Here is a 24,462-nt window from a genome sequence, read left to right as displayed (position 1 = left end):
TACTCATCCCAGTTAATCCCAGTTCCCCCAGAACCCCCCCCCCAGTTCATCCCAGTTCCCATAGAACCCGTCCAGTTCATCCCAGTTCCCACAAAATTCTCCCAGTTCATCCCAGTTCCTTCAGAATCCCTCCCAGTTCATCCCAGTTCTTACAGAAGCTCTCCCAGTTCGTCCCAGTTCCCATAGAGCCCTCCCAGTTCATCCCAGTTCCCACAGAACCCGTCCAGTTCGTCCCAGTTCTCATGGAACTCTTCCCAGTTCATCCCAGTTCCCACTGAACCCCTCCCAGTTCATCCCAGTTCTCACGGAACTCTTCCTAGTTCATCCCAGTTCCCCCAGAACCCCATCCCAGTTCATCCCAGTTCCCATAGAACCCTCCCAGTTCATCCCAGTTCCCCCAGAACCCCCCCAGTTCCCCCAGAACCCCCCCAGTTCATCCCAGTTCCCATAGAACCGCGTTCTCCCAGTTCATCCAGTTCCACTGAACCCCTCCCAGTTCATCCCAGTTCTCACGGAACTCTTCCCAGTTCATCCCAGTTCCCATAGAACCCGTTCCAGTTCATCCCAATTCCCACAAAATTCCTCCCAGTTCATCCCAGTTCCCACTGAACCCCTCCCAGTTCATCCAGTTCCCACTGAACCCCATCCCAGTTCATCCCAGTTCCCCCAGAACCCATCCCAGTTCCCATAGAATCCCTCCCAGTTCTCCCAGTTTCCTCCCAGTTCTCCAGTTTCCTCCCAGTTTATCCCAGTTCCCATAGAACCCTCCCAGTTCATCCCAGTTCTTACAGAAGCTCTCCCAGTTCATCCCAGTTCCCACAGAACCCTCCCAGTTCTCCCAGTTTCCTCCCAGTTCATCCCAGTTCCCATTGAACCCCGTCCCAGTTCATCCGAGTTCCCACTGAACCCATCCCAGTTCATCCCAGTTCTTACAGAAGCTCTCCAGTTCATCCCAGTTCCCACTGAACCCCTCCCAGTTCATCCCAGTTCCCACAGAACCCATCCCAGTTCCCATAGAATCCCTCCCAGTTCTCCCAGTTTCCTCCCAGTTCATCCCAGTTCCCATAGAGCCCTCCCAGTTCTCCCAGTTTCCTCCCAGTTCATCCCAGTTTCCTCCCAGTTCATCCCAGTTTCCTCCCAGTTCCCCCGCTCCACTTGGCGCTCCCGCCGGGGGGGGGTTTGTTGGTGTCGTCTCCCCCCCCCCCCTTTCCCTGCAATGGTTCCGCCTGCGCGCGGTGCACGCTGGGATTTGCAGTCCTCACCTCACTTCCGGGTACTCAGCGCATGCGCGCTTCGGCCCCGCCTCTTCCCCCCAGCGCGGCTCCTCCTCTTCCCCCTCGAGGCCCCGCCCCCTGCGCACGTGACGCGGCCGCGCGGGGCGGACGGTGGCCGGCGGGGGTCACGGGGGGCAGCGGCGAAACCCCCCCGGCCGCGCTCCGACCCCCCCCGCCCCCTCCCCAAAACACCGGGACGAGCCCCCCCCACCCCGCCCCCTCCCCAAAAACACCGGGATCCCCCCCCTCCCCCCTCCCCCTTTCCAAAACCGCACCAGAACGCCCCTCCCCCAACACACCGGGCAGGTACCGGCAGCGCGCGGGGCCTGGGGGGGGGGGAGGGGGCGGCTGAGGGGGCTCTGAGGGGAAAATGGGGGGGAGGGGTCCCGGGGAGGGGTCGGGGGGTCCTGAGGGGCCGGAATGGGGGGGAGGGGGAGAATCGAGGCACGGGGGGGCTTTGGGGGGTTGTGGGGGGGGTTGTTCGGGGGTTTTGGGGGGGTTGTTGGGGGGTCGGGGGGGTGTTCGGTGGTGGGGGTTGCTCAGACCGGGGGGGTTTTTGGGGGGGTTCATTTTGGGGAGGGGTCCCGGGGTCCTGAGGGGCCGGAATGGCGGGGAGGGGGAGAATCGAGGCACGGGGGGGGTTGGGGGCTTTGGAGGGGTTGTTGAGGGGTTGTTGGGGGGTTTTGGGAGGTTTTTTGGGGGGTCGGGGGGTGTTCGGGGGTGGGGGTTGCTCAGACCGGGGGGGTTTTTGGGGGGGTTAATTTTGGGGAGGGGTCCCGGGGTCCTGAGGGGCCGGAATGGGGGGAGAGGGAGAATCGAGGCACGGGGGGCTTTGGGGGGGTTGTTGAGGGGTTTTGGGGGGGTTGTTGGGGGGTCGGGGGGTGTTTGGGGCCTGGGGGGGCTGTGGGGGTGGGTGGAGGGCGAGGGGCTCAGACCGGGGGTGGTTTGGGGGGGTCGGGGGGGTGTTGAGGGGTTTCTGGGGGGTTTTGGGGGGTTGTTGAGGGGTTTTGGGGGGTTTTGGGGGGGTTGTTGGGGGGTCGCGGGGTGTTCGGGGTCGGGGGTTGCTCAGATCGGGGGGTTTTTGGGGGGGTTTATTCTGGGGAGGGGTCGCAGGGGGGCTGGGGTTGGTCAGACCGGGGGGGTTTTTGGGGGGGTTTATTCTGGGGAGGGGTCACGGGGGGGTGGGGGTTGCTCAGACCGGGGGGTTTTTGGGGGGGGTTTTGGGGGGGTTTATTCTGGGGAGGGGTCGCGGGGGGCTGGGGGTTTTTGGGGGGTTTATTCTGGGGAGGGGTCGCGGGGGTTGGGGGAGGGGAGGGGGGGGGGAGCACCGGATGGTTCCATCCCCTCCCCCAGTCCCGGTTCTCCCGCCATTCCCGGTCTGGGCCCCACCCCGAAACCCCCGAACCCCAAAACCGGCACCGAGCCCAGCACGGGGGGACCCCAAAGGATCCGGGGGACCCCAGAGAGCCCGGGGGGATCCCAGAGAGCCCAGGGGGATCCCAAAAATCCTGAGGGGGAGCCCAGAGAGCTCGAGGGGGACCCCAAAGGATCCGGGGGGACCCCAGAGAGCCCAGGGGGACCCCAAAGATTCTGAGGGGGAGCCCAAAGAGCCCGGGGGGACCCCAAAGGATCCGGGGGGACCCCAAAGATCCTGAGGGGGAGCCCAGAGATCTCGAGGGGGGACCCCAAAGGATCCGGGGGGGATCCCAAAGGATCCGGGGGGATCCCAAAGAGCCCGGGGGGGATCCCAGAGAGTCCGGGGGAACCCCGAAGGACCCCAGGGGGGACCCCGAAGGACCCAAGGGGACCCAGGGAGGGATCCCAGAGGACCTGAGGGAACCCCAAAGGAGCCGGGGGAACCCCAAAGGACCCAAGGGGACCCCAAAGGACCCCAGGGGGGACCCCAAAGGACCCAGGGGGGGATCCCAGAGGACCTGAGGGAACCCCAAAGGAGCCGAGGGAACCCCAAAGGACCCAAGAGGGACCCAGGGAGGGATCCCAGAGAACCCGAGGGGACCCCAAAGGACCCGGGGGAACCCCAAAGGACCCAAGGGGGGGGGATCCCAGGGGACCCCGAAGGACCCAGGGGGGACCCCGAAGGACCCCAGGGGACCCAGGGAGGGATCCCAAAGAGCCTGGGGGACCCCCAAATGATCCCCAAAGGACCCAAGGGGACCCAGGGAGGGATCCCAGAGAACCCGAGAGAACCCCAAAGGACCCGAGGGAACCCCAAAGGAGCCGAGGGAACCCCAGAGGACCCCAGGGGACCCCAAAGGACCCAAGGGGGGACCCCAAAGGACCCCAGGGGACCCAGGGAGGGACCCCAGAGAACCCGAGGGAACCCCAAAGAGCCCGGGGGAACCCCAAAGGAGCCGGGGGGGATCCCGAAGGACCCGAGGGGACCCCAAATGACCCAAGAGGGACCCCCAAAGGACCCCAGGGGACCCAGGGAGGGATCCCAGAGGACCCGAGGGAACCCCAAAGGACCCGGGGGAACCCCAAAGGACCCGAGGGGACCCCAAAGGACCCCAGGGGACCCCAAAGGACCCCAGGGGACCCCCCCAAGCCCATCCCAGCAGGACCCCCCTCCCCAATCTCGCTCTCCCCGCAGCCATCCGGGCTCTGCACCCCCCCGGCCGCCGCCTCCGGGAGCCCCCCCGGGCCCCCCCGGACCCCCGGGCGGGCCATGGACTGGCAGCCGGACGAGCAGGGCCTGCAGCAGGTGCTGCAGCTCCTCAAGGACTCGCAGTCACCCAACACCGCCACGCAGAGAGTGGTGCAGGATGTATCCTGGGAACGGCGGCACCGGGAGAGGGCTGGGAGAACCGGGAGAGGGCTGGGAACACCGGGAGAGGGGTGGGAGCACCGGGAGAGGGGCTGGGATAACCGGGAGAGGGGTGGGAGCACCGGGAGAGGGGTGGGAGCACCGGGAGAGGGGCTGGGAGCACCGGGAGAGGGCTGGGAGCACCGGGAGAGGGGCTGGGATAACCGGGAGAGGGGTGGGAGCACCGGGAGAGGGGTTGGGAGCACCGGGAGAGGGGCTGGGAGCACCGGGAGAGGGCTGGAGCACCGGGAGAGGGGCTGGGATAACCGGGAGAGGGGGCTGGGAGCACCGGGAGAGGGGCTGGGAGCACCGGGAGAGGGGCTAGGATAACCGGGAGAGGGGTGGGAGCACCGGGAGAGGGGCTGGGAGCACCGGGAGAGGGCTGGGAGCACCGGGAGAGGGGTGGGAGCACCGGGAGAGGGGTGGGAGCACCGGGAGAGGGGTGGGATAACCGGGAGAGGGGCTGGGATCACCGGGAGAGGGGTGGGAGCACCGGGAGAGGGGCTGGGATAACCGGGAGAGGGGTGGGAGCACCGGGAGAGGGGTGGGATAACCGGGAGAGGGGCTGGGATAACCGGGAGAGGGGCTGGGATAACCGGGAGAGGGGTGGGAGCACCGGAGAGGGGTGGGATAACCGGGAGAGGGGCTGGGATAACCGGGAGAGGGGGCTGGGATAACCGGGAGAGGGGTGGGAGCACCGGGAGAGGGGTGGGATAACCGGGAGAGGGGCTGGGATAACCGGGAGAGGGGTGGGAGCACCGGGGAGAGGGGCTGGGACCCCCCAGGATGGGGCAGGGACCCCCAGGAGAGGAGCTGGGACCAGGGGGATGGGACTGGGACCCCCAGGGTTGGGACTGGGACCCCCAGTTTGGGACTGGGACCCCCAGTTTGGGGTTGGGACTCCCGGGAGTGGGGTTGGGACCCCCGGGGTTGGGACTGGGACCCCCAGGAGAGGGACTGGGACCAGGGGGATGGGACTGGGACCCCCAGTTTGGGGCAGGGACCCCTGGGAGTGGGACTGGGACCAGGGGGATGGGACTGGGACCCCCAGGGTTGGGACTGGGACCCCCAGGAGAGGGACTGGGGACCCCCCAGGAGAGGGACTGGGACCCCCAGGGTTGGGACTGGGACCCCCAGGAGAGGAGCTGGGACGAGGGGGATGGGACTGGGACCCCCAGTTTGGGGCAGGGACCCCTGGGAGTGGGACTGGGAGCAGGGGGATGGGACTGGGACCCCCAGTTTGGGACTGGGACCCCCAGTTTAGGGCTGGGACCCCCGGGGTTGGGACTGGGACCCCCCGGGAGTGGGACTGGGGACCCCCGGGAGTGGGACTGGGATCCCTGGGGTTGGGACTGGGACCCCCAGTTTAGGGCTGGGACCCCCAGTTTGGGGCTGGGACCCCCAGTTTAGGGCTGGGACCCCCCGGGGTTGGGATGAGAACAGCGGGACTGGGGGGGATTCACACCCCTGGGGTGGGGAGGGGTCTCGGTCTCGTGGGTGGGGGGGTTAAAAATTGGGGTGGGGGATGCGGGATGGGCTCCCCTGGCCCCGGGTCCCCCCCATGTTCCCCCAGTGTCCCCTCCAGTGTCCCCCGGTGTCCCCCCATTGTCCCCTCATATCCCCCCCATGTCCCCTCGTGTTCCACCGTGTCCCCCCCAGTGTCCCCAGGTGTCCCTCGGTGTCCCCCGGTGTCTCCTCATGTCCCCCCATGTCCCCCTGTGTCCCCTCATTGTCTCCTCCATATTCTCCCCATGTCCCCCTGTGTCCCCCCTTGTGTCCCCCCGGTGTCCCCTGGTCTCCCCATGTCCCCTGGTGTCCCCTTGTGTCCCCCCTTTGGCCCCGGTGTCCTCCCATTGTCCCCTTCATGTCCCCCCCCATGTCCCCCAATGTCCCCTGTGTCCCCTCGTGTGCCTCCCATTGTCCCCTGGTGTCGCCTTGTGTCCCCTCATTGTCCCCCCGTGTCCCCCATGTCCCCTGGTGTCCCCCCCAGTGTCTCCCCATGTCCCCCTGTGTTCCCCCTTTGTCCCCTGGTGTCCCCCCATTGTCCCCTTCATGTCCCCCCGCATGTCCCCCAATGTCCCCCCCAGTGTCCCCCCGTGTCCCCCGGTATCCCCTCGTGTCCCCCTGTGTCCCCCCCGTGTCCCCTTGTGTCCCCCCATGTCCTCTGGTGTCCCCCAGTGTCCCCCCCAGTGTCCCCTGGTGTCCCCCCCGCTGTCCCCCGCTGTCCCCCCAGTGTCCCCCCAGTGTCCCCCCATTGTCCCCCAGTGTTCCCCGGTGTCCCCCCTGGTGTCCCCTCGTGTCCCCCATGTCCCCCTTGTGTCCCCCCGTGTCCCCCCCCATGTCCCCTCTTGTCCCCTCGTGTCCCCCCATTGTCCCCTCGTGTTCCCCTCGTGTCCTCCATGTCCCCCCAGTGTCCCCCTGTGTCCCTCTTGTGTCCTCCTGGTGTCCCCCTGGTGTCCCCCAGTGTCCCCTGGTGTTCCCCCCCATTGTCCCCCCAGTGTCCCCCATGTCCCCTGGTGTCCCCCGGTATCCCCCCCCGGTGTCCCTTCGTGTCCCCTGGTGTCCCCCCCACTGTCCCCCCCCGCTGTCCCCCGGTGTCCCCTGGTGTCCCCCCATTGTCCCCCCATTGTCCCCTGGTGTCCCCCCCCGGTGTCCCCTGGTGTCCCTGGTGTCCCCCGGTGTCCCCTGGTGTACCCCCACTGTCCCCCCCCGGTGTCCCCCGGTGTCCCTTCGTGTCCCCTGGTGTCCCCCCCGGTGTCCCCCAGTGTCCCCCGCTGTCCCCCCCTGGTGTCCCTGGTGTCCCCTGGTGTCCCCCATTGTCCCCCCATTGTCCCCTGGTGTCCCCCGGTGTCCCCCATTGTCCCCCCATTGTCCCCCCGGTGTCCCCCAGTGTCCCCCCGGTGTCCCTTCGTGTCCCCTGGTGTCCCCCAGTGTCCCCCGCTGTCCCCCCAGTGTCCCCATTGTCCCCCCGGTGTCCCCTGGTGTCCCCTGGTGTCCCTGTCCCCTCCTTGACGCCGTCTCCAGAAGCTGAAGCAGCTGAATCAGTTCCCGGATTTCAACAATTACCTGATCTTCGTCCTCACCCGCCTCAAATCCGAATGGAGCCGCTCTGGGCTCTTCTGGAACGTTCTGGGCTGTTCCAGGGTGTTCTGAATGTTCTGGGCTGTTCTGAGGTGTTCCAGGGCTGTTCTGGGGTGTTGTGGAATATTCTGGGGTGTTCCAGGGCTGTTCTGGATGTTCTGGAATGTTGCAGGGCTGTTCTGGGCTGTTCCAGGGGTGTTCTGGAATGTTCTGGCATGCTCCAGGGGTGTTCTGGGCCATTTTGGGCCGTTTTGGGGCCATTCTGGGGGTCATTTTAGGGTCTGTTTTGGGCTGTTCTGGGCCGTTTTTGGGCCATTCTGGGATCATTTTGGGCCATTCAAGGTCATTTTGGGCTGTTCTGGGGGCCATTTTGGGGCTGTTTGGGGCCGTTCCGGGGCCGTTTTGGGCCGTTCTGGGGCCATTTCGGTGCCGTTTTGGGGCCATTTTGGGGCTCTTTTGGGCCGTTTTGGGGCCATTTTGCGGCTCTTTTGGGCCGTTTTGGGGCCATTTTGGGGTCGTTTTGGGCCATTCTGGGGCCATTTCGGTGCCGTTTTGGGCCGTTTTGGGGCCATTTTGGGCCGTTCTGGGGCCGTTTTGGGGCCATTTTGGGCCGTTTTGGGGCCATTTTGGGGCTCTTTTGGGCCATTCTGGGGCCATTTTGGGGCTGTTTGGGGCCGTTTTGGGCCATTCTGGGGCCGTTTCGGTGCCGTTTTGGGCCGTTTTGGGGCCATTTTGGGGCTCTTTTGGGCTGTTTTGGGGCCATTTTGGGGCCGTTTTGGGGCCATTTTGGGGCTGTTTGGGGCCGTTTTGGGCCGTTTTGGGGCCGTTTTGGGGCCATTTTGGGGCTCTTTTGGGCCATTCTGGGGCCATTTTGGGGCCATTTGGGGCCGTTTTGGGCCGTTCTGGGGCCGTTCCGGTGCCGTTTTGGGCCGTTTTGGGGCCATTTTGGGGCTCTTTTGGGCTGTTCTGGGGCCATTTTGGGGCTGTTTGGGGCCGTTTTGGGCCGTTTTGGGGCCATTTCGGTGCCGTTTTGGGCTGTTTTGGGGCCATTTTGGGGCTGTTTTGGGCCATTCCAGGGCCATTCTCGGGTCATTCTGGGCCATTTTGGGGCCATTTGGGCTGTTCTGGAATCGTTTTGAGGCCGCTCCGGGGCCATTTTGGGCCATTCTGGGATCGTTTTGGGCCATTCTGGGATCGTTTTGGGCCACTCCGGGGCTGTTTTGGGCCGTTCTGGGATAATTTTGGGGCCATTTTGGGCCATTTTGGGGTCATTTTGGGGCCATTCTGAGGCCATTTGGGGCCGTTTTGGGCCGTTCCAGGTCATTTTGGGGCCATTCCAGGTCATTTTGGGGCCGTGTTGGGCCATTCTGGGGCCGTTTTGGGCCGTTCCAGGTCATTTTGGGGCCATTTTGGGGCCATTCCAGGTCATTCTGGGGCCGTTTGGGGCCATTCCAGGTCATTTTGGGGCCATTCCAGGTCATTTTGGGGCCATTTTGGGGCCGTTCCAGGTCATTTTGGGGCCATTCCAGGTCATTTTGGGGCCGTTTTGGGCCGTTCCGGGGTCATTTTGGGCCGTTTTGGGCCGTTCCGAGGCTCTCAGGGCTCTCAGGGTCTCTCAGTGACCCCCAGAGCCATGGGGGGGTCGGTGCAGCCCCCCCAAGGCGCCGCTGTCCCCCCCAGACGAGCCCACGCGCTCCCTGAGCGGGCTGATCCTCAAGAACAACGTCAAGGCGCATTTCCAGAGCTTTCCGCCGCCCGTGGCCGAGTTCATCAAGCAGGAGTGTCTGAACCACCTGGGCGACGCCTCCTCGCTCATCCGGGCCACCATCGGTGAGGGGACCCCCCAAAACCGGCCTGAGAGACCTGGGGACCCCCAGGGATCTGTGGGACCCCCCTGGGACCCCGTGGGAGCCCCTAGGACCCCCCAGGGACCCCCCAGGGACCTGTGGGACCCCCTGGGACCCCCCTGGGACCCCCTGGGACCCCCTGGGATCCCCCTGGGGACCTCTGGGACCCCCCTGGGACCCCCCGGGGACCCCCCAGGGACCTGTGGGACCCCCTGGGGACCCCCCTGGGACCTGTGGGACCCCCCCTGGGACCCCCCTGGGACCCCCACTCACCTGTCTGGGACCCCCCTGGGACCTGTGGGACCCCCTGGGACCCCCCTGGGACCCTCACTCACCTGTCTGAGACCCCCCTGGGACCCCCTGGGAGCCCCTGGGACCCCCACTCACCTGTGGGAACCCCCTGGGACCCCCACTCACCTGTCTGAGACCCCCCCGGGACCCACTGGGACCCCCACTCACCTGTGGGGGACCTCCTGGGACCTCTGGGGACCTGTGGGACACCCCCTGGGCACCTGTGGACCCCCCTGGGACCCCCGGGGACCTGTGGGACCCCCTGGGACCCCCACTCACCTGTCTGAGACCCCCCTGGGCACTTGTGGGACCCCCTGGGACCCCCCTGGGACCCCGAGACACCTGTGGGACCCTCCCTGGGACCCCAACTCACCTGTCTGAGACCCCCCCCGGGACCTCCCTGGGACCTCTGGGGACCTGTGGGACCCCCCTGGGACCCCCACTCACCTGTCTGGGACCCCCCTGGGACCCCCCAGGGACCCCCACTCACCTGTCTGAGACCCCCCCGGGCACCTGTGGGACCCCCCCTGGGACCCCTGGAGACCTGTGGGACCCCCACTCACCTGTCTGAGACCCCCCTGGGACCCACTGGGACCCCCCAGGGACCCCCACTCACCTGTCTGAGACCCCCCTGGGACCCCCTGGGAGCCCCTGGGACCCCCACTCACCTGTGGGACCCCCCCTGGGACCCCCCTGGGACCCCCACTCACCTGTCTGAGACCCCCTTGGGACCCCTGGACACCTGTGGGACCCCCTGGGGACCTGTCTGAGCCCCTCCAGGACCCCCACTCACCTGTGGGACCCCCCCCCCCTTTTGTCCCATCTCTCCCCTTGCTCCATCCCCAGCACGGATTCCAAAATGGAGCTGCAGGTGTGACCCCAGACCCCCAAAAAACCCCCCATAGACCCCCCCAGACCCCCAAAACCCCCCATAGACCCCCCCAGACCCCCAAAACCCCCCATAGACCCCCTACACCCCCCAGGCCCCCAAAAACCCCCCATAGACACCCCCAGACCCCCAAAACCCCCCATAGACCCCCCCAGACCCCCAAAACCCCCCATAGACCCCCAAAACCCCCCATAGACCCCCCCAGACCCCCAAAACCCCCCATAGACCCCCCCAGACCCCCCAAAACCCCCCATAGACCCCCTACACCCCCCAGACCCCCAAAAAACCTCCCCAAAACCCCCCATAGACCCCCCCAGACCCCCAAAACCCCCCATAGACCCCCCCAGACCCCCAAAAAAACCCATAGACCCCCCCAGACCCCCAAAACCCCCCAAAGACCCCCCCAGATCCCCCATAGACCCTCCAGACCCCCCAAACCCCCAAAAAACCTCCCCAAAACCCCCCATAGACCCCCCCAGACCCCCAAAACCCCCCATAGACCACCTACACCCCCCAGACCCCCCATAGACCCTCTAGACCCCCCAGACCCCCAAAAAACCTCCCCAAAACCCCCCATAGACCCCCCCAGACCCCCAAAACCCCCTATAGACCCCCCCAGACCCCCAAAAAACCCCCTCATAGACCCTCTTAGATCCCCCCAAAACCCCCTAGACCCCCCAAACCCTCCCCAAATCCCCCAAAGCCCCTCCTAGACCCCCCCAGACCCCCCAAAACCCCCCCCAGACCCCCCCATCTCACCTGTGCCCCCCTCCCCAGGTATCCTGATCACCACCATCATCTCCAAGGGGGAGCTCCAGATGTGACCCCAGACCCCCAAAACTCCCCCCCAGACCCCTCCTAGACCCCCAAAACCCCCCCCAAAATCCCCCCAAACCCTCCCCAAAGTCCCCCCAGACCACCCCATCTCACCTGTGCCCCTCCCCAGGTATCCTGATCACCACCATCGCCTCCAAGGGGGAGCTCCAGATGTGACCCCAGACCCCCAAACCTCCCCAGACCCCTCCTAGACCCCCAAAACCCCCCCCAAAATCCCCCCAAACCCCCCCCAAAGCCCCCCAGACCCCCCAAAACTCCCCCAAACCCTCCTCAAAGCCCCCCCAGACCCCCCCATCTCACCTGTGCCCCTCCCCAGGTATCCTGATCACCACCATCGCCTCCAAGGGGGAGCTCCAGATGTGACCCCAGACCCCCAAAACCCCCATAGACCCCCCCAAACCCTCTCCAAACCCCCCCCAAAGCCCCCCAGACCCCCCAAAACTCCCCCAAAGCCCCCCAGAGCCCCCCATCTCACCTGTGCCCCTCCCCAGGTATCCTGATCACCACCATCACCTCCAAGGGGGAGCTCCAGATGTGACCCCAGACCCCCAAACCCTCCCCAAACCCCTCCTAGACCCCCCAAACTCCCCTAAAGCTCCCCCAGACCCCCAAAGCCCCCCCAGACCCCCCCATCTCACCTGTGCCCCTCCCCAGGTATCCTGATCACCACCATCGCCTCCAAGGGGGAGCTCCAGATGTGGCCGGAGCTGCTGCCCCAGCTGTGCAACCTCCTCAACTCCGAGGATTACAACACCTGTGAGGTGGGGGGGGATTGGGGACACCTGGGGACACCTGGGGACATCTGGGGACACCTGGGGACACCTGGGGACATCTGGGGACACCTGGGGACACACCTGGGGACACCTGGGGACACCTGGGGACATTTGGGGACACCTGGGGACATCTGGGGATACCTGGGGACATCTGGGGACATCTGGGGATGCACCTGGGGGCACCTGGGGACACCTGGGGACACCTGGGGAACACCTGGGGACACACCTGGGGACACCTGGGGACACCTGGGGAACACCTGGGGAACACCTGGGGACACACCTGGGGACACCTGGGGACACCTGGACACCCCTGGGGCACACCTGGGACACACCTGAGCACACCTGGACACACCTGGACACACCTGGACACACCTGGACACCCCTGGACACACCAGAGACACACCTGGGACACATCTGGGCACACCTGGTCACACCTGGGGCACACCTGGGACACACCTGGGCACACCTGGGCACACCTGAGCACACCTGGGCACACCTGGAGCACACCTGAACACACCTGGGCACACCTGAGCACACCTGGGCACACCTGGGCACACCTGGACACACCTGGGCACACCTGGGGCACACCTGGACACACCTGGGCACACCTGGACACACCTGGACACACCTGGGCACACCTGAGCACACCTGGGGCACACCTGGGGCACACCTGGGCACACCAGAGACACACCTGGACACCCCTGGACACACCAGGGACACACCTGGACACACCTGGTCACACCTGGACACACCTGGTCACACCTGGGCACACCTGGGACACACCTGGGGCACACCTGGGACACACCTGGTCGCACCTGAGCACACCTGGGGCACACCTGGGGCACACCTGGACACCCCTGGACACACCAGAGACACACCTGGTCACACCTGAGCACACCTGAGCACACCTGGGCACACCTGGGGCACACCTGGGGCACACCTGAGCACACCTGGTCACACCTGTCCCCCCCAGGGCGCTTTCGGGGCGCTGCAGAAGATCTGCGAGGATTCCTCGGAGCTGCTGGACAGCGACGCCCTGAACCGACCCCTCAACGTGATGATCCCCAAATTCCTGCAGTTCTTCAAGCACTGCAGCCCCAAAATCAGGTGAGGACAGGTGTGGGACAGGTGTGGGACATCATGATCCCCAAATTCCTGCAGTTCTTCAAACACTGCAGCCCCAAAATCAGGTGAGGACAGGTAAATCCAGGTGTGTGACATCATGATCCCCAAATTCCTGCAGTTCTTCAAGCACTGCAGCCCCAAAATCAGGTGAGGACAGGTAAATCCAGGTGTGGGGACACACCTGGGCCAGGATCCCCAAATTCCTGCAGTTCTTCAAGCACTGCAGCCCCAAAATCAGGTGAGGACAGGTGAGGGGACAGGTGAGGGATGTCCTGATCCCCAAATTCCTGCAGTTCTTCAAGCACTGCAGCCCCAAAATCAGGTGAGGACAGGTAAATCCAGGTGTGTGACATCATGATCCCCAAATTCCTGCAGTTCTTCAAACACTGCAGCCCCAAAATCAGGTAAATCCAGGTGAGGGACAGGTGTGTGACATCATGATCCCCAAATTCCTGCAGTTCTTCAAGCACTGCAGCCCCAAAATCAGGTGAGGACAGGTGAGGGGACAGGTGAGGGATGTCCTGATCCCCAAATTCCTGCAGTTCTTCAAGCACTGCAGCCCCAAAATCAGGTAAATCCAGGTGAGGGGACAGGTGAGGGGCACACCTGGGCCAGGATCCCCAAATTCCTGCAGTTCTTCAAACACTGCAGCCCCAAAATCAGGTAAATCCAGGTGTGGGACAGGTGAGGGATGTCCTGATCCCCAAATTCCTGCAGTTCTTCAAACACTGCAGCCCCAAAATCAGGTGAGGACAGGTAAATCCAGGTGTGGGACAGGTGTGTGACATCATGATCCCCAAATTCCTGCAGTTCTTCAAGCACTGCAGCCCCAAAATCAGGTAAATCCAGGTGTGGGACAGATGAGGTCACACCTGGGTCAGGATCCAGGTGTGGGACAGGTGAGGGACAGGTGAGGTCACACCTGAGTCTGAATCCAGGTGAACACAGGGGTGGGGGTGGGGCAGGTGGGTCTCAGGTGTCTCCAGCTGATTCTGGGGGTGCCCAGGTGTGTTTGGGGGTGACTCTGGGGGTGCCCAGGTGTGTTTTAGGGTCCCCAGGTGTGTTTTAGGGTGTGTTTCAGGGTCCCCAGGTGTGTTTTGGGGTGACTCTGGGGGTCCCCAGGTGTGTTTTGGGGTGACTCTGGGGGTCCCCAGGTGTGTTTGGGGGTCCCCAGGTGTGTTTTGGGGTGTCCCTGGGGGTCCCCAGGTGTGTTTTGGGGTGACTCTGGGGGTCCCCAGGTGTGTTTGGGGGTCCCCAGGTGTGTTTTAGGGTCCCCAGGTGTGTTTGGGGGTCCCCAGGTGTGTTTTGGGGTGTCTCTGGGGGTCCCCAGGTGTGTTTTGGGGTGACTCTGGGGGTCCCCAGGTGTGTTTTGGGGTCCCCAGGTGTGTTTTGGGGTGTCCCTGGGGGTCCCCAGGTGTGCTTTGGGGTGACTTTTGGGGTCCCCAGGTGTGTTTTGGAGTGACTCTGGGGGTCCCCAGGTGTGTTTGGGGGTCCCCAGGTGTGTTTTGGGGTGACTTTTGGGGTCCCCAGGTATGTTTCAGGGTCCCCAGGTGTGTTTTGGGGTGACTTTGGGGGTCCCCAGGTGTGTTTTGGGGTGACTCTGGGGGTCCCCAGGTGTGTTTTGGGGGTGCCCAGGTGTGTTTTGGGGTCCCCAGGTGTGTTTTGGGTGTCTCTGGGGGTCCCCAGGTGTGTTTTAGGGCCCTCAGGTGTGTTTTAGGGCCCTCAGGTGTGTTTCAGGGTCCCCAGGTGTGTTTTAGGGTCCCCAGGTGTGTTTTGGGGTGACTCTGGGGGTGCCCAGGTGTGTTTTGGGGTGACTCTGGGGGTCCCCAGGTGTGTTTTGGAGTGACTCTGGGGGTCCCCAGGTGTGTTTGGGGGTCCCCAGGTGTGTTTTAGGGTCCCCAGGTGTGTTTTGGGGTGACTCTGGGGGTCCCCAGGTGTGTTTGGGGGTCCCCAGGTGTGTTTTGGGGTGACTCTGGGGGTCCCCAGGTGTGTTTGGGGGTCCCCAGGTGTGTTTGGGGTGTCCCTGGGGGTCCCCAGGTGTGTTTTGGGGTCCCCAGGTGTGTTTTGGGGTGTCCCTGGGGGTTCCCAGGTGTGTTTGGGGGTCCCCAGGTGTGTTTTGGGGTGACTCTGGGGGTCCCCAGGTGTGTTTTAGGGTGTGTTTCAGGGTCCCCAGGTGTGTTTTGGGGTGACTGGGGGTCCCCAGGTGTGTTTTGGGGTGTCCCTGGGGGTCCCCAGGTGTGTTTTGGGGTGACTCTGGGGGTCCCCAGGTGTGTTTTGGGGTGACTCTGGGGGTCCCCAGGTGACGCCCCCCTCCCCACAGGTCCCACGCCATCGCCTGTGTCAATCAGTTCATCATGGACCGGGCGCAGGCGCTGATGGAGAACATCGACACCTTCATCGAGGTCAGGCCTCACCTGGGGGCTCACCTGGGGGTCCTGGGGGGCTCTGGGGGTCCTGAGGGGTTCTGGGGGTCCCTGGGGCTCACCTGGGGGGCTCACCTGGGGGTCCCTGGGGGGTTCTGGGGGGTCCCTGGGGCTCATCTGGGGGGGTTTTGGGGGTCCTGGGGGGCTCTGGGGCTCACCTGGGGGGCTCACCTGGGGATCCTGGGGGGTTCTGGGGGTCCTGAGGGGTCCTGGGGGTCCCTGGGGCTCACCTGGGGGCTCACCTGGGGGTCCTGGGGGTCCCTGGGGGTCTTGAGGGCTCACCTGGGGATCCTGGGGGGTTCTGGGGGGTCCCTGGGGCTCACCTGGGGGGTCCCTGGGTGGTCACCTGGAGGGTTCTGGAGGTCCCTGGGGGGCTTTGGGGGCTCACCTGAGCCCCTCCCCAGCACCTGGGGGGTCTCTGGGTGTCTCTGGGGGGTCCCTGGGGGTCCTGGGCACTCACCTGAGCCCCTCCCCAGCACCTGGGGGGTCTCTAGGGGGTCTCTGGGGGTCTCTGGGGGTCTCTGATCACTCACCTGAGCCCCTCCCCAGCACCTGTGGGGTCTCTGGGTGTCTCTGGGGGTCTCACCTGAGCCCCTCCCCAGCACCTGGGGGGTCTCTGGGTGTCTCTGGGGGTCCCTGGGGGTCTCTGGGGGTCTCACCTGAGCCCCTCCCCAGCACCTGTGGGGTCTCTGGGGGTCCCAGGGGGTCTCTGGGGGTCTCACCTGAGCCCCTCCCCAGCACCTGTGGGGTCTCTGGGTGTCTCTGGGGGTCTCTGGGTGTCTCTGGGGGTCCCAGGGGGTCTCACCTGAGCCCCTCCCCAGCACCTGTGGGGTCCCAGGGTGTCTCTGGGGGTCCCAGGGGGTCTCTGGGGGTCCCAGGCACTCACCTGAGCCCCTCCCCAGCACCTGTGGGGTCTCTGGGGGTCTCTGGGGGTCTCTGGGGGTCCCAGGGGGTCTCTGGGGGTCCCTGGGTCTCACCTGAGCCCCTCCCCAGCACCTGTGGGGTCTCTGGGGGTCTCTGGGGGTCTCTGGGGGTCTCTGGGGGTCTCACCTGAGCCCCTCCCCAGCACCTGGGGGGTCTCTGGGGGTCCCAGGGGGTCTCTGGGGGTCCCTGGGTCTCACCTGAGCCCCTCCCCAGCACCTGTGGGGTCCCAGGGTGTCTCTGGGGGTCTCTGGGTGTCTCTGGGGGTCCCAGGCACTCACCTGAGCCCCTCCCCAGCACCTGTGGGGTCTCTGGGGGTCTCTGGGGGTCTCTGGGGGTCCCAGGGGGTCTCTGGGGGTCCCTGGGTCTCACCTGAGCCCCTCCCCAGCACCTGTGGGGTCTCTGGGGGTCTCTGGGTGTCTCTGGGGGTCCCAGGGGGTCTCTGGGGGTCTCTGGGGGTCTCACCTGAGCCCCTCCCCAGCACCTGTTCGCGCTGGCGGTGGACGAGGACCCCGAGGTTCGCAAGAACGTCTGCAGGGCCCTGGTGATGCTGCTGGAGGTGCGGATTGACCGCCTGATACCGCACATGTACAGCATCATACAGGTGAGTGTGTACCTGTACAGGTGTGTCTGGGGGTTACCTGTACCTGTACAGTGTCATACCGGTGAGTCTGGGGGTTACCTGTACCTGTATCGACCGCCTGATACCCCACATGTACAGCATCATACAGGTGAGTGTGATGGTTACCTGTACTTGTACCTGTACCTGTATTGACCGCCTGATCCCACACATGTACAGCATCATACAGGTGAGTGTGTACCTGTACGTGTACCTGTACCTGTACCTGTGAGTGTATTGACCGCCTGATACCGCACATGTACAGCATCATACAGGTGAGACACCTGTGACTGTACCTGTACCTGTACCTGTGTCAGCCAGGTGAGTCAGTCTGGGGGTTACCTGTACCTGTACAGTATCATACCGGTGAGTCTGGGGGTTACCTGTACCTGTATCGACAGCCTGATCCCGCACATGTACAGCATCATACAGGTGAGACACCTGTGACTGTACCTGTACCTGTACCTGTGTCAGCCAGGTGAGTCAGTCTGGGGGTTACCTGTACCTGTACAGCATCATACAGGTGAGACACCTGTACCTGTATCAGCCAGGTGAGTCAGTCTGGGGGTTACCTGTACCTGTATTGACCGCCTGATACCCCACATGTACAGCATCATCCAGGTGAGACACCTGTACCTGTACCTGTACAACATCATACAGGTGTGTCTGGGGGTTACCTGTACCTGTACAGCATCATACAGGTGAGTCTGGGGGTTACCTGTACCTGTATCGACTGCCTGATCCCGCACATGTACAGCATCATACAGGTGAGACACCTGTACAGGTGTGTCTGGGGGTTACCTGTACCTGTACAGCATCATACAGGTGAGATACCTGTACCTGTGACTGTACCTGTACCTGTATCGACCGCCTGATACCGCACATGTACAGCATCATACAGGTGAGACACCTGTACCTGTACGTGTACCTGTACCTGTACCTGTGAGTGTATTGACCGCCTGATCTGGCACATGTACAGCATCATACAGGTGAGACACCTGTGACTGTACCTGTACCTGTACCTGTATCAGCCAGGTGAGTCAGTCTGGGGGTTACCTGTACCTGTACAGCATCATACAGGTGAGTGTGTGCCTGTACAGGTGTGTCTGGGGGTTACCTGTACCTGTATCGACCGCCTGATAGCCCACATGTACAGCATCATACAGGTGAGTGTGTACCTGTACAGGTGTGTCTGGGGGTTACCTGTACCTGTACCTGTATTGTCCAGGTGAGTCTGGGGGTTACCTGTACCTGTACCTGTATTGTCCAGGTGAGTCTGGGGTCTCCTGTACCTGTACCTGTATTGTCCAGGTGAGTCTGGGGTTACCTGTACCTGTACCTGTATTGTCCAGGTGAGTCTGGGGGTTACCTGTACCTGTACCTGTACCTGTATTGTCCAGGTGAGTCTGGGGGTTACCTGTACCTGTACCTGTACCTGTATTGTCCAGGTGAGTCTGGGGGTTACCTGTACCTGTACCTGTATTGTCCAGGTGAGTCTGGGGTCTCCTGTACCTGTACCTGTATTGTCCAGGTGAGTTTGGGGGTTACCTGTACCTGTACCTGTATTGTTCAGGTGAGTCTGGGGGTTACCTGTACCTGTACCTGTATTGTCCAGGTGAGTCTGGGGTCACCTGTACCTGTACCTGTACCTGTATTGTCCAGGTGAGTCTGGGGTCACCTGTACCTGTACCTGTATTGTCCAGGTGAGTCTGGGGGTTACCTGTACCTGTACCTGCATTGTCCAGATGAGTCTGGGGTCTCCTGTACCTGTACCTGTACCTGTATTGTCCAGGTGAGTCTGGGGTCTCCTGTACCTGTACCTGTATTGTCCAGGTGAGTCTGGGGGTTACCTGTACCTGTACCTGTATTGTCCAGGTGAGTCTGGGGTCACCTGTACCTGTACCTGTATTGTCCAGGTGAGTCTGGGGTCTCCTGTACCTGTACCTGTACCTGTATTGTCCAGGTGAGTCTGGGGGTTACCTGTACCTGTACCTGTACCTGTACCTGTATTGTCCAGGTGAGTCTGGGGGTTACCTGTACCTGTACCTGTACCTGTATTGTCCAGGTGAGTCTGGGGGTTACCTGTACCTGTACCTGTACCTGTACCTGTACCTGTATTGTCCAGATGAGTCTGGGGTCTCCTGTACCTGTACCTGTACCTGTATTGTCCAGGTGAGTCTGGGGTCTCCTGTACCTGTACCTGTATTGTCCAGGTGAGTCTGGGGTCTCCTGTACCTGTACCTGTACCTGTATTGTCCAGGTGAGTCTGGGGTCTCCTGTACCTGTACCTGTACCTGTACCTGTACCTGTATTGTTCAGGTGAGTCTGGGGGTTACCTGTACTCAGCTGAGGTGTCTGGGGCACAGTTTGGGGGTTACCTGTGCCCAGGTGAGGTGTTTGGGTGTCACCTGTGCCCAGGTGAGGTGTTTGGGTGTAGTTCAGGTGTCACCTGAGCCTAGGTGAGGTGTCTGGGGTGTCACCTGTGCTCAGGTGAGCAGTTTGGGTGTAGTTCAGGTGTCACCTGTGCCCAGGTGAGGTGTTGGGGTGTGCTTTAGGTGTCCCCTGTGCCCAGGTGAGGTGTCTGGGGTGTCACCTGTGCCCAGGTGAGGTGTCTGGGGTGTCACCTGTGCCCAGGTGAGGTGTCTGGGGTGTAGTTCAGGTGTCACCTGAGCCCAGGTGAGGTGTCTGGGTGTAGTTCAGGTGTCACCTGAGCCCAGGTGAGGTGTCTGGGTGTAGTTCAGGTGTCCCCTGTGCCCAGGTGAGCAGTTTGTGTGTAGTTCAGGTGTCCCCTGTGCCCAGGTGAGCAGTTTGGGTGTAGTTCAGGTGTCACCTGTGCCCAGGTGAGGTCTCTGGGGTGTCCCCTGTGCCCAGGTGAGGTGTCTGGGTGTAGTTCAGGTGTCCCCTGTGCCCAGGTGAGGTGTCTGGGGTGTCACCTGTGCCCAGGTGAGGTGTTTGGGTGTAGTTCAGGTGTCCCCTGTGCCCAGCTGAGGTGTTTGGGTGTAGTTCAGGTGTCCCCTGTGCCCAGGTGAGGTGTCTGGGTGTAGTTCAGGTGTCACCTGTGCCCAGGTGAGGTGTCTGGGTGTAGTTCAGGTGTCCCCTGTGCCCAGGTGAGGTGTTTGGGTGTAGTTCAGGTGTCCCCTGAGCCCAGGTGAGCAGTTTGGGTGTAGTTCAGGTGTCACCTGAGCCCAGGTGAGCAGTTTGGGTGTAGTTCAGGTGTCCCCTGTGCCCAGGTGAGTTGTTTGGGTGTCACCTGTGCCCAGGTGAGGTGTTTGGGTGTGCTTTAGGTGTCACCTGAGCCCAGGTGAGGTGTCTGGGTGTAGTTCAGGTGTCCCCTGTGCCCAGGTGAGGTGTTTGGGTGTAGTTCAGGTGTCCCCTGTGCCCAGGTGAGCAGTTTGGGTGTAGTTCAGGTGTCCCCTGTGCCCAGGTGAGGTGTCTGGGTGTAGTTCAGGTGTCCCCTGTGCCCAGGTGAGGTGTTTGGGTGTCCCCTGTGCCCAGGTGAGCAGTTTGGGGTGTACTTTAGGTGTCACCTGTGCCCAGGTGAGGTGTCTGGGGTGTCACCTGTGCCCAGGTGAGGTGTCTGGGTGTAGTTCAGGTGTCCCCTGTGCCCAGGTGAGGTGTTTGGGTGTAGTTCAGGTGTCCCCTGTGTCCAGGTGAGCAGTTTGGGTGTAGTTCAGGTGTCACCTGAGCCCAGGTGAGGTGTCTGGGTGTAGTTCAGGTGTCACCTGTGCCCAGGTGAGGTGTCTGGGGTGTCCCCTGTGCCCAGGTGAGCAGTTTGGGTGTAGTTCAGGTGTCACCTGAGCCCAGGTGAGCAGTTTGGGTGTAGTTCAGGTGTCCCCTGTGCTCAGGTGAGGTGTTTGGGTGTCACCTGTGCCCAGGTGAGCAGTTTGGGTGTAGTTCAGGTGTCCCTTGTGTCCAGGTGAGGTCTCTGGGGTGTCCCCTGTGCCCAGGTGAGGTGTTTGGGTGTAGTTCAGGTGTCACCTGTGCCCAGGTGAGGTGTCTGGGGTGTCACCTGAGCCCAGGTGAGCAGTCTGGGTGTAGTTCAGGTGTCACCTGAGCCCAGGTGAGGTGTCTGGGTGTAGTTCAGGTGTCCCCTGTGCCCGGGTGAGGTGTTTGGGTGTAGTTCAGGTGTCCCCTGTGCTCAGGTGAGGTGTTTGGGTGTCACCTGTGCCCAGGTGAGCAGTTTGGGTGTAGTTCAGGTGTCCCTTGTGTCCAGGTGAGGTCTCTGGGGTGTCCCCTGTGCCCAGGTGAGGTGTCTGGGTGTAGTTCAGGTGTCACCTGTGGCCAGGTGAGGTGTCTGGGGTGTCACCTGTGGCCAGGTGAGCAGTTTGGGTGTAGTTCAGGTGTCCCCTGAGCCCAGGTGAGGTGTTTGGGTGTAGTTCAGGTGTCACCTGTGCCCAGGTGAGGTGTCTGGGGTGTAGTTCAGGTGTCCCCTGAGCCCAGGTGAGGTGTCTGGGTGTAGTTCAGGTGTCCCCTGTGGCCAGGTGAGCAGTTTGGGTGTAGTTCAGGTGTCGCCTGTGCCCAGGTGAGGTGTCTGGGTGTAGTTCAGGTGTCCCCTGTGCCCAGGTGAGGTGTTTGGGTGTAGTTCAGGTGTCCCCTGTGCCCAGGTGAGGTGTTTGGGTGTAGTTCAGGTGTCACCTGTGCCCAGGTGAGGTGTCTGGGTGTAGTTCAGGTGTCACCTGTGCCCAGGTGAGGTCTCTGGGGTGTCCCCTGTGCCCAGGTGAGGTGTCTGGGTGTAGTTCAGGTGTCCCCTGTGCCCAGGTGAGGTGTTTGGGTGTAGTTCAGGTGTCACCTGTGCCCAGGTGAGGTGTCTGGGGTGTCACCTGAGCCCAGGTGAGCAGTTTGGGTGTAGTTCAGGTGTCCCCTGTGGCCAGGTGAGCAGTTTGGGTGTACTTTATGTGTCACCTGAGCCCAGGTGAGCTCACCTGTCCCCTCCCCTCAGTACATGCTGCAGAGGACGCAGGACAGCGATGAGAACGTGGCGCTCGAGGCCTGCGAGTTCTGGCTGACGCTGGCGGAGCAGCCGATCTGCAAGGACGTGTTGACAGCACACCTGGTGCAGTGAGTGACCCAAAAACACCCAAATTCACCCCAAAATCACCCCAAAATCCATCCTGAACCTGTCCTGAACACCCTGTCCAGCTGACAGCACACCTGGTGCAGTGAGTGACCCAAAACACCCGAAATTCACCCCAAAATCCATCCTGAACCTGTCCTGAACCTCCTGTACAACTGACAGCACACCTGGTGCAGTGAGTGACCCAAAACACCCCAAATTCACCCCAAAATCCATCCTGAACCTGTCCTGAACACCCTGCCCAGCTGACAGCACACCTGGTGCAGTGAGTGACCCAAAACACCCCAAATTCACCCCAAATTCACCCCAAATTCACCCCAAAATCCATCCTGAACCTGTCCTGAACCTCCTGCCCAGCTGACAGCACACCTGGTGCAGTGAGTGACCCAAAACACCCCAAATTCACCCCAAATTCACCCCAAAATCCATCCTGAACCTGTCCTGAACACCCTGCCCAGCTGACAGCACACCTGGTGCAGTGAGTGACCCCAAAACACCCCAAATTCACCCCAAATTCACCCCAAAATCCATCCTGAACCTGTCCTGAACACCCTGCCCAGCTGACAGCACACCTGGTGCAGTGAGTGACCCCAAAACACCCCAAATTCACCCCAAATTCACCCCAAAATCCATCCTGAACCTGTCCTGAACACCCTGCCCAGCTGACAGCACACCTGGTGCAGTGAGTGACCCAAAAACACCCAAATTCACCCCAAATTCACCCCAAAATCCATCCTGAACCTGTCCTGAACCTGTCCTGAACACCCTGTCCAGCTGACAGCACACCTGGTGCAGTGAGTGACCCAAAACCACCCAGATTCACCCCAAAATCCATCCTGAACCTGTCCTGAACACCCTGCCCAGCTGACAGCACACCTGGTGCAGTGAGTGACCCAAAACACCCCAAATTCACCCCAAATTCACCCCAAAATCCATCCTGAACCTGTCCTGAACACCCTGCCCAGCTGACAGCACACCTGGTGCAGTGAGTGACCCAAAATCACCCAAATTCACCCCAAATTCACCCCAAAATCCATCCTGAACCTGTCCTGAACACCCTGTACAACTGACAGCACACCTGGTGCAGTGAGTGACCCAAAACACCCCAAATTCACCCCAAATTCACCCCAAAATCCATCCTGAACCTGTCCTGAACCTGTCCTGAACACCCTGCCCAGCTGACAGCACACCTGGTGCAGTGAGTGACCCAAAACACCCCAAATTCACCCCAAAATCCACCCTGAACCTGTCCTGAACCTCCTGTACAACTGACAGCACACCTGGTGCAGTGAGTGACCCCAAAACACCCCAAATTCACCCCAAAATCCCCCAAATCCATCCTGAACCTGTCCTGAACACCCTGCCCAGCTGACAGCACACCTGGTGCAGTGAGTGACCCAAAACACCCCAAATTCACCCCAAAATCCGTCCTGAACCTGTCCTGAACACCCTGCCCAGCTGACAGCACACCTGGTGCAGTGAGTGACCCAAAACACCCCAAATTCACCCCAAAATCCACCCTGAACCTGTCCTGAACCTCCTGTACAACTGACAGCACACCTGGTGCAGTGAGTGACCCAAAATCACCCAAATTCACCCCAAAATCCATCCTGAACCTGTCCTGAACACCCTGCCCAGCTGACAGCACACCTGGTGCAGTGAGTGACCCAAAATCATCCAAATTCACCCCAAAATCCATCCTGAACCTGTCCTGAACACCCTGTACAACTGACAGCACACCTGGTGCAGTGAGTGACCCAAAACACCCCAAATTCACCCCAAATTCACCCCAAAATCCACCCTGAACCTGTCCTGAACCTCCTGTACAACTGACAGCACACCTGGTGCAGTGAGTGACCCCAAAACACCCCAAATTCACCCCAAAATCCATCCTGAACCTGTCCTGAACACCCTGCCCAGCTGACAGCACACCTGGTGCAGTGAGTGACCCCAAAATCACCCAAATTCACCCCAAAATCCATCCTGAACCTGTCCTGAACCCCCTGTACAACTGACAGCACACCTGGTGCAGTGAGTGACCCAAAACACCCCAAATTCACCCCAAAATCCACCCTGAACCTGTCCTGAACCTCCTGTACAACTGACAGCACACCTGGTGCAGTGAGTGACCCAAAATCACCCAAATTCACCCCAAAATCCATCCTGAACCTGTCCTGAACACCCTGCCCAGCTGACAGCACACCTGGTGCAGTGAGTGACCCAAAATCACCCAAATTCACCCCAAATTCACCCCAAAATCCATCCTGAACCTGTCCTGAACCCCCTGTCCAGCTGACAGCACACCTGGTGCAGTGAGTGACCCAAAACACCCCAAATTCACCCCAAAATCCATCCTGAACCTGTCCTGAACCTCCTGTACAACTGACAGCACACCTGGTGCAGTGAGTGACCCAAAATCATCCAAATTCACCCCAAAATCACCCCAAAATCCATCCTGAACCTGTCCTGAACACCCTGCCCAGC

The 24,462-nt window shown here is 62.1% G+C and overlaps 2 protein-coding genes across 2 annotated transcripts in view; both read left to right on the top strand.

The window, feature by feature from the left end:
* The window catches only part of CACNA1A (calcium voltage-gated channel subunit alpha1 A), a 26,871-nt gene extending 25,507 nt beyond the window's left edge, over positions 1-1,364 (top strand). Inside the window, exon 9 of the mRNA XM_058861716.1 lies at positions 1,317-1,364. Within this exon, the coding sequence (XP_058717699.1) occupies positions 1,317-1,364 (48 nt within the window). The remainder of the gene's footprint in view (positions 1-1,316) is intronic.
* Positions 1,365-1,527: 163 nt separating this feature from the next.
* The window catches only part of LOC131591325 (transportin-2-like), a 52,273-nt gene continuing 29,338 nt past the window's right edge, over positions 1,528-24,462 (top strand). The window contains exons 1-9 of the mRNA XM_058861911.1: positions 1,528-1,580; positions 3,886-4,059; positions 7,123-7,197; positions 8,859-9,009; positions 11,698-11,804; positions 12,790-12,923; positions 15,262-15,343; positions 16,767-16,889; positions 21,844-21,962. Of these exons, the coding sequence (XP_058717894.1) occupies positions 3,961-4,059; positions 7,123-7,197; positions 8,859-9,009; positions 11,698-11,804; positions 12,790-12,923; positions 15,262-15,343; positions 16,767-16,889; positions 21,844-21,962 (890 nt within the window). The 5' untranslated portion in view covers positions 1,528-1,580; positions 3,886-3,960. The remainder of the gene's footprint in view (positions 1,581-3,885; positions 4,060-7,122; positions 7,198-8,858; positions 9,010-11,697; positions 11,805-12,789; positions 12,924-15,261; positions 15,344-16,766; positions 16,890-21,843; positions 21,963-24,462) is intronic.

This window comes from Poecile atricapillus, chromosome 39 (assembly GCF_030490865.1).
Source record: "Poecile atricapillus isolate bPoeAtr1 chromosome 39, bPoeAtr1.hap1, whole genome shotgun sequence".
NCBI lineage: Eukaryota > Metazoa > Chordata > Aves > Passeriformes > Paridae > Poecile > Poecile atricapillus.
Note: the sequence above shows the minus strand (reverse complement) of the source record. Positions and strands in the feature narration are given on the sequence as shown.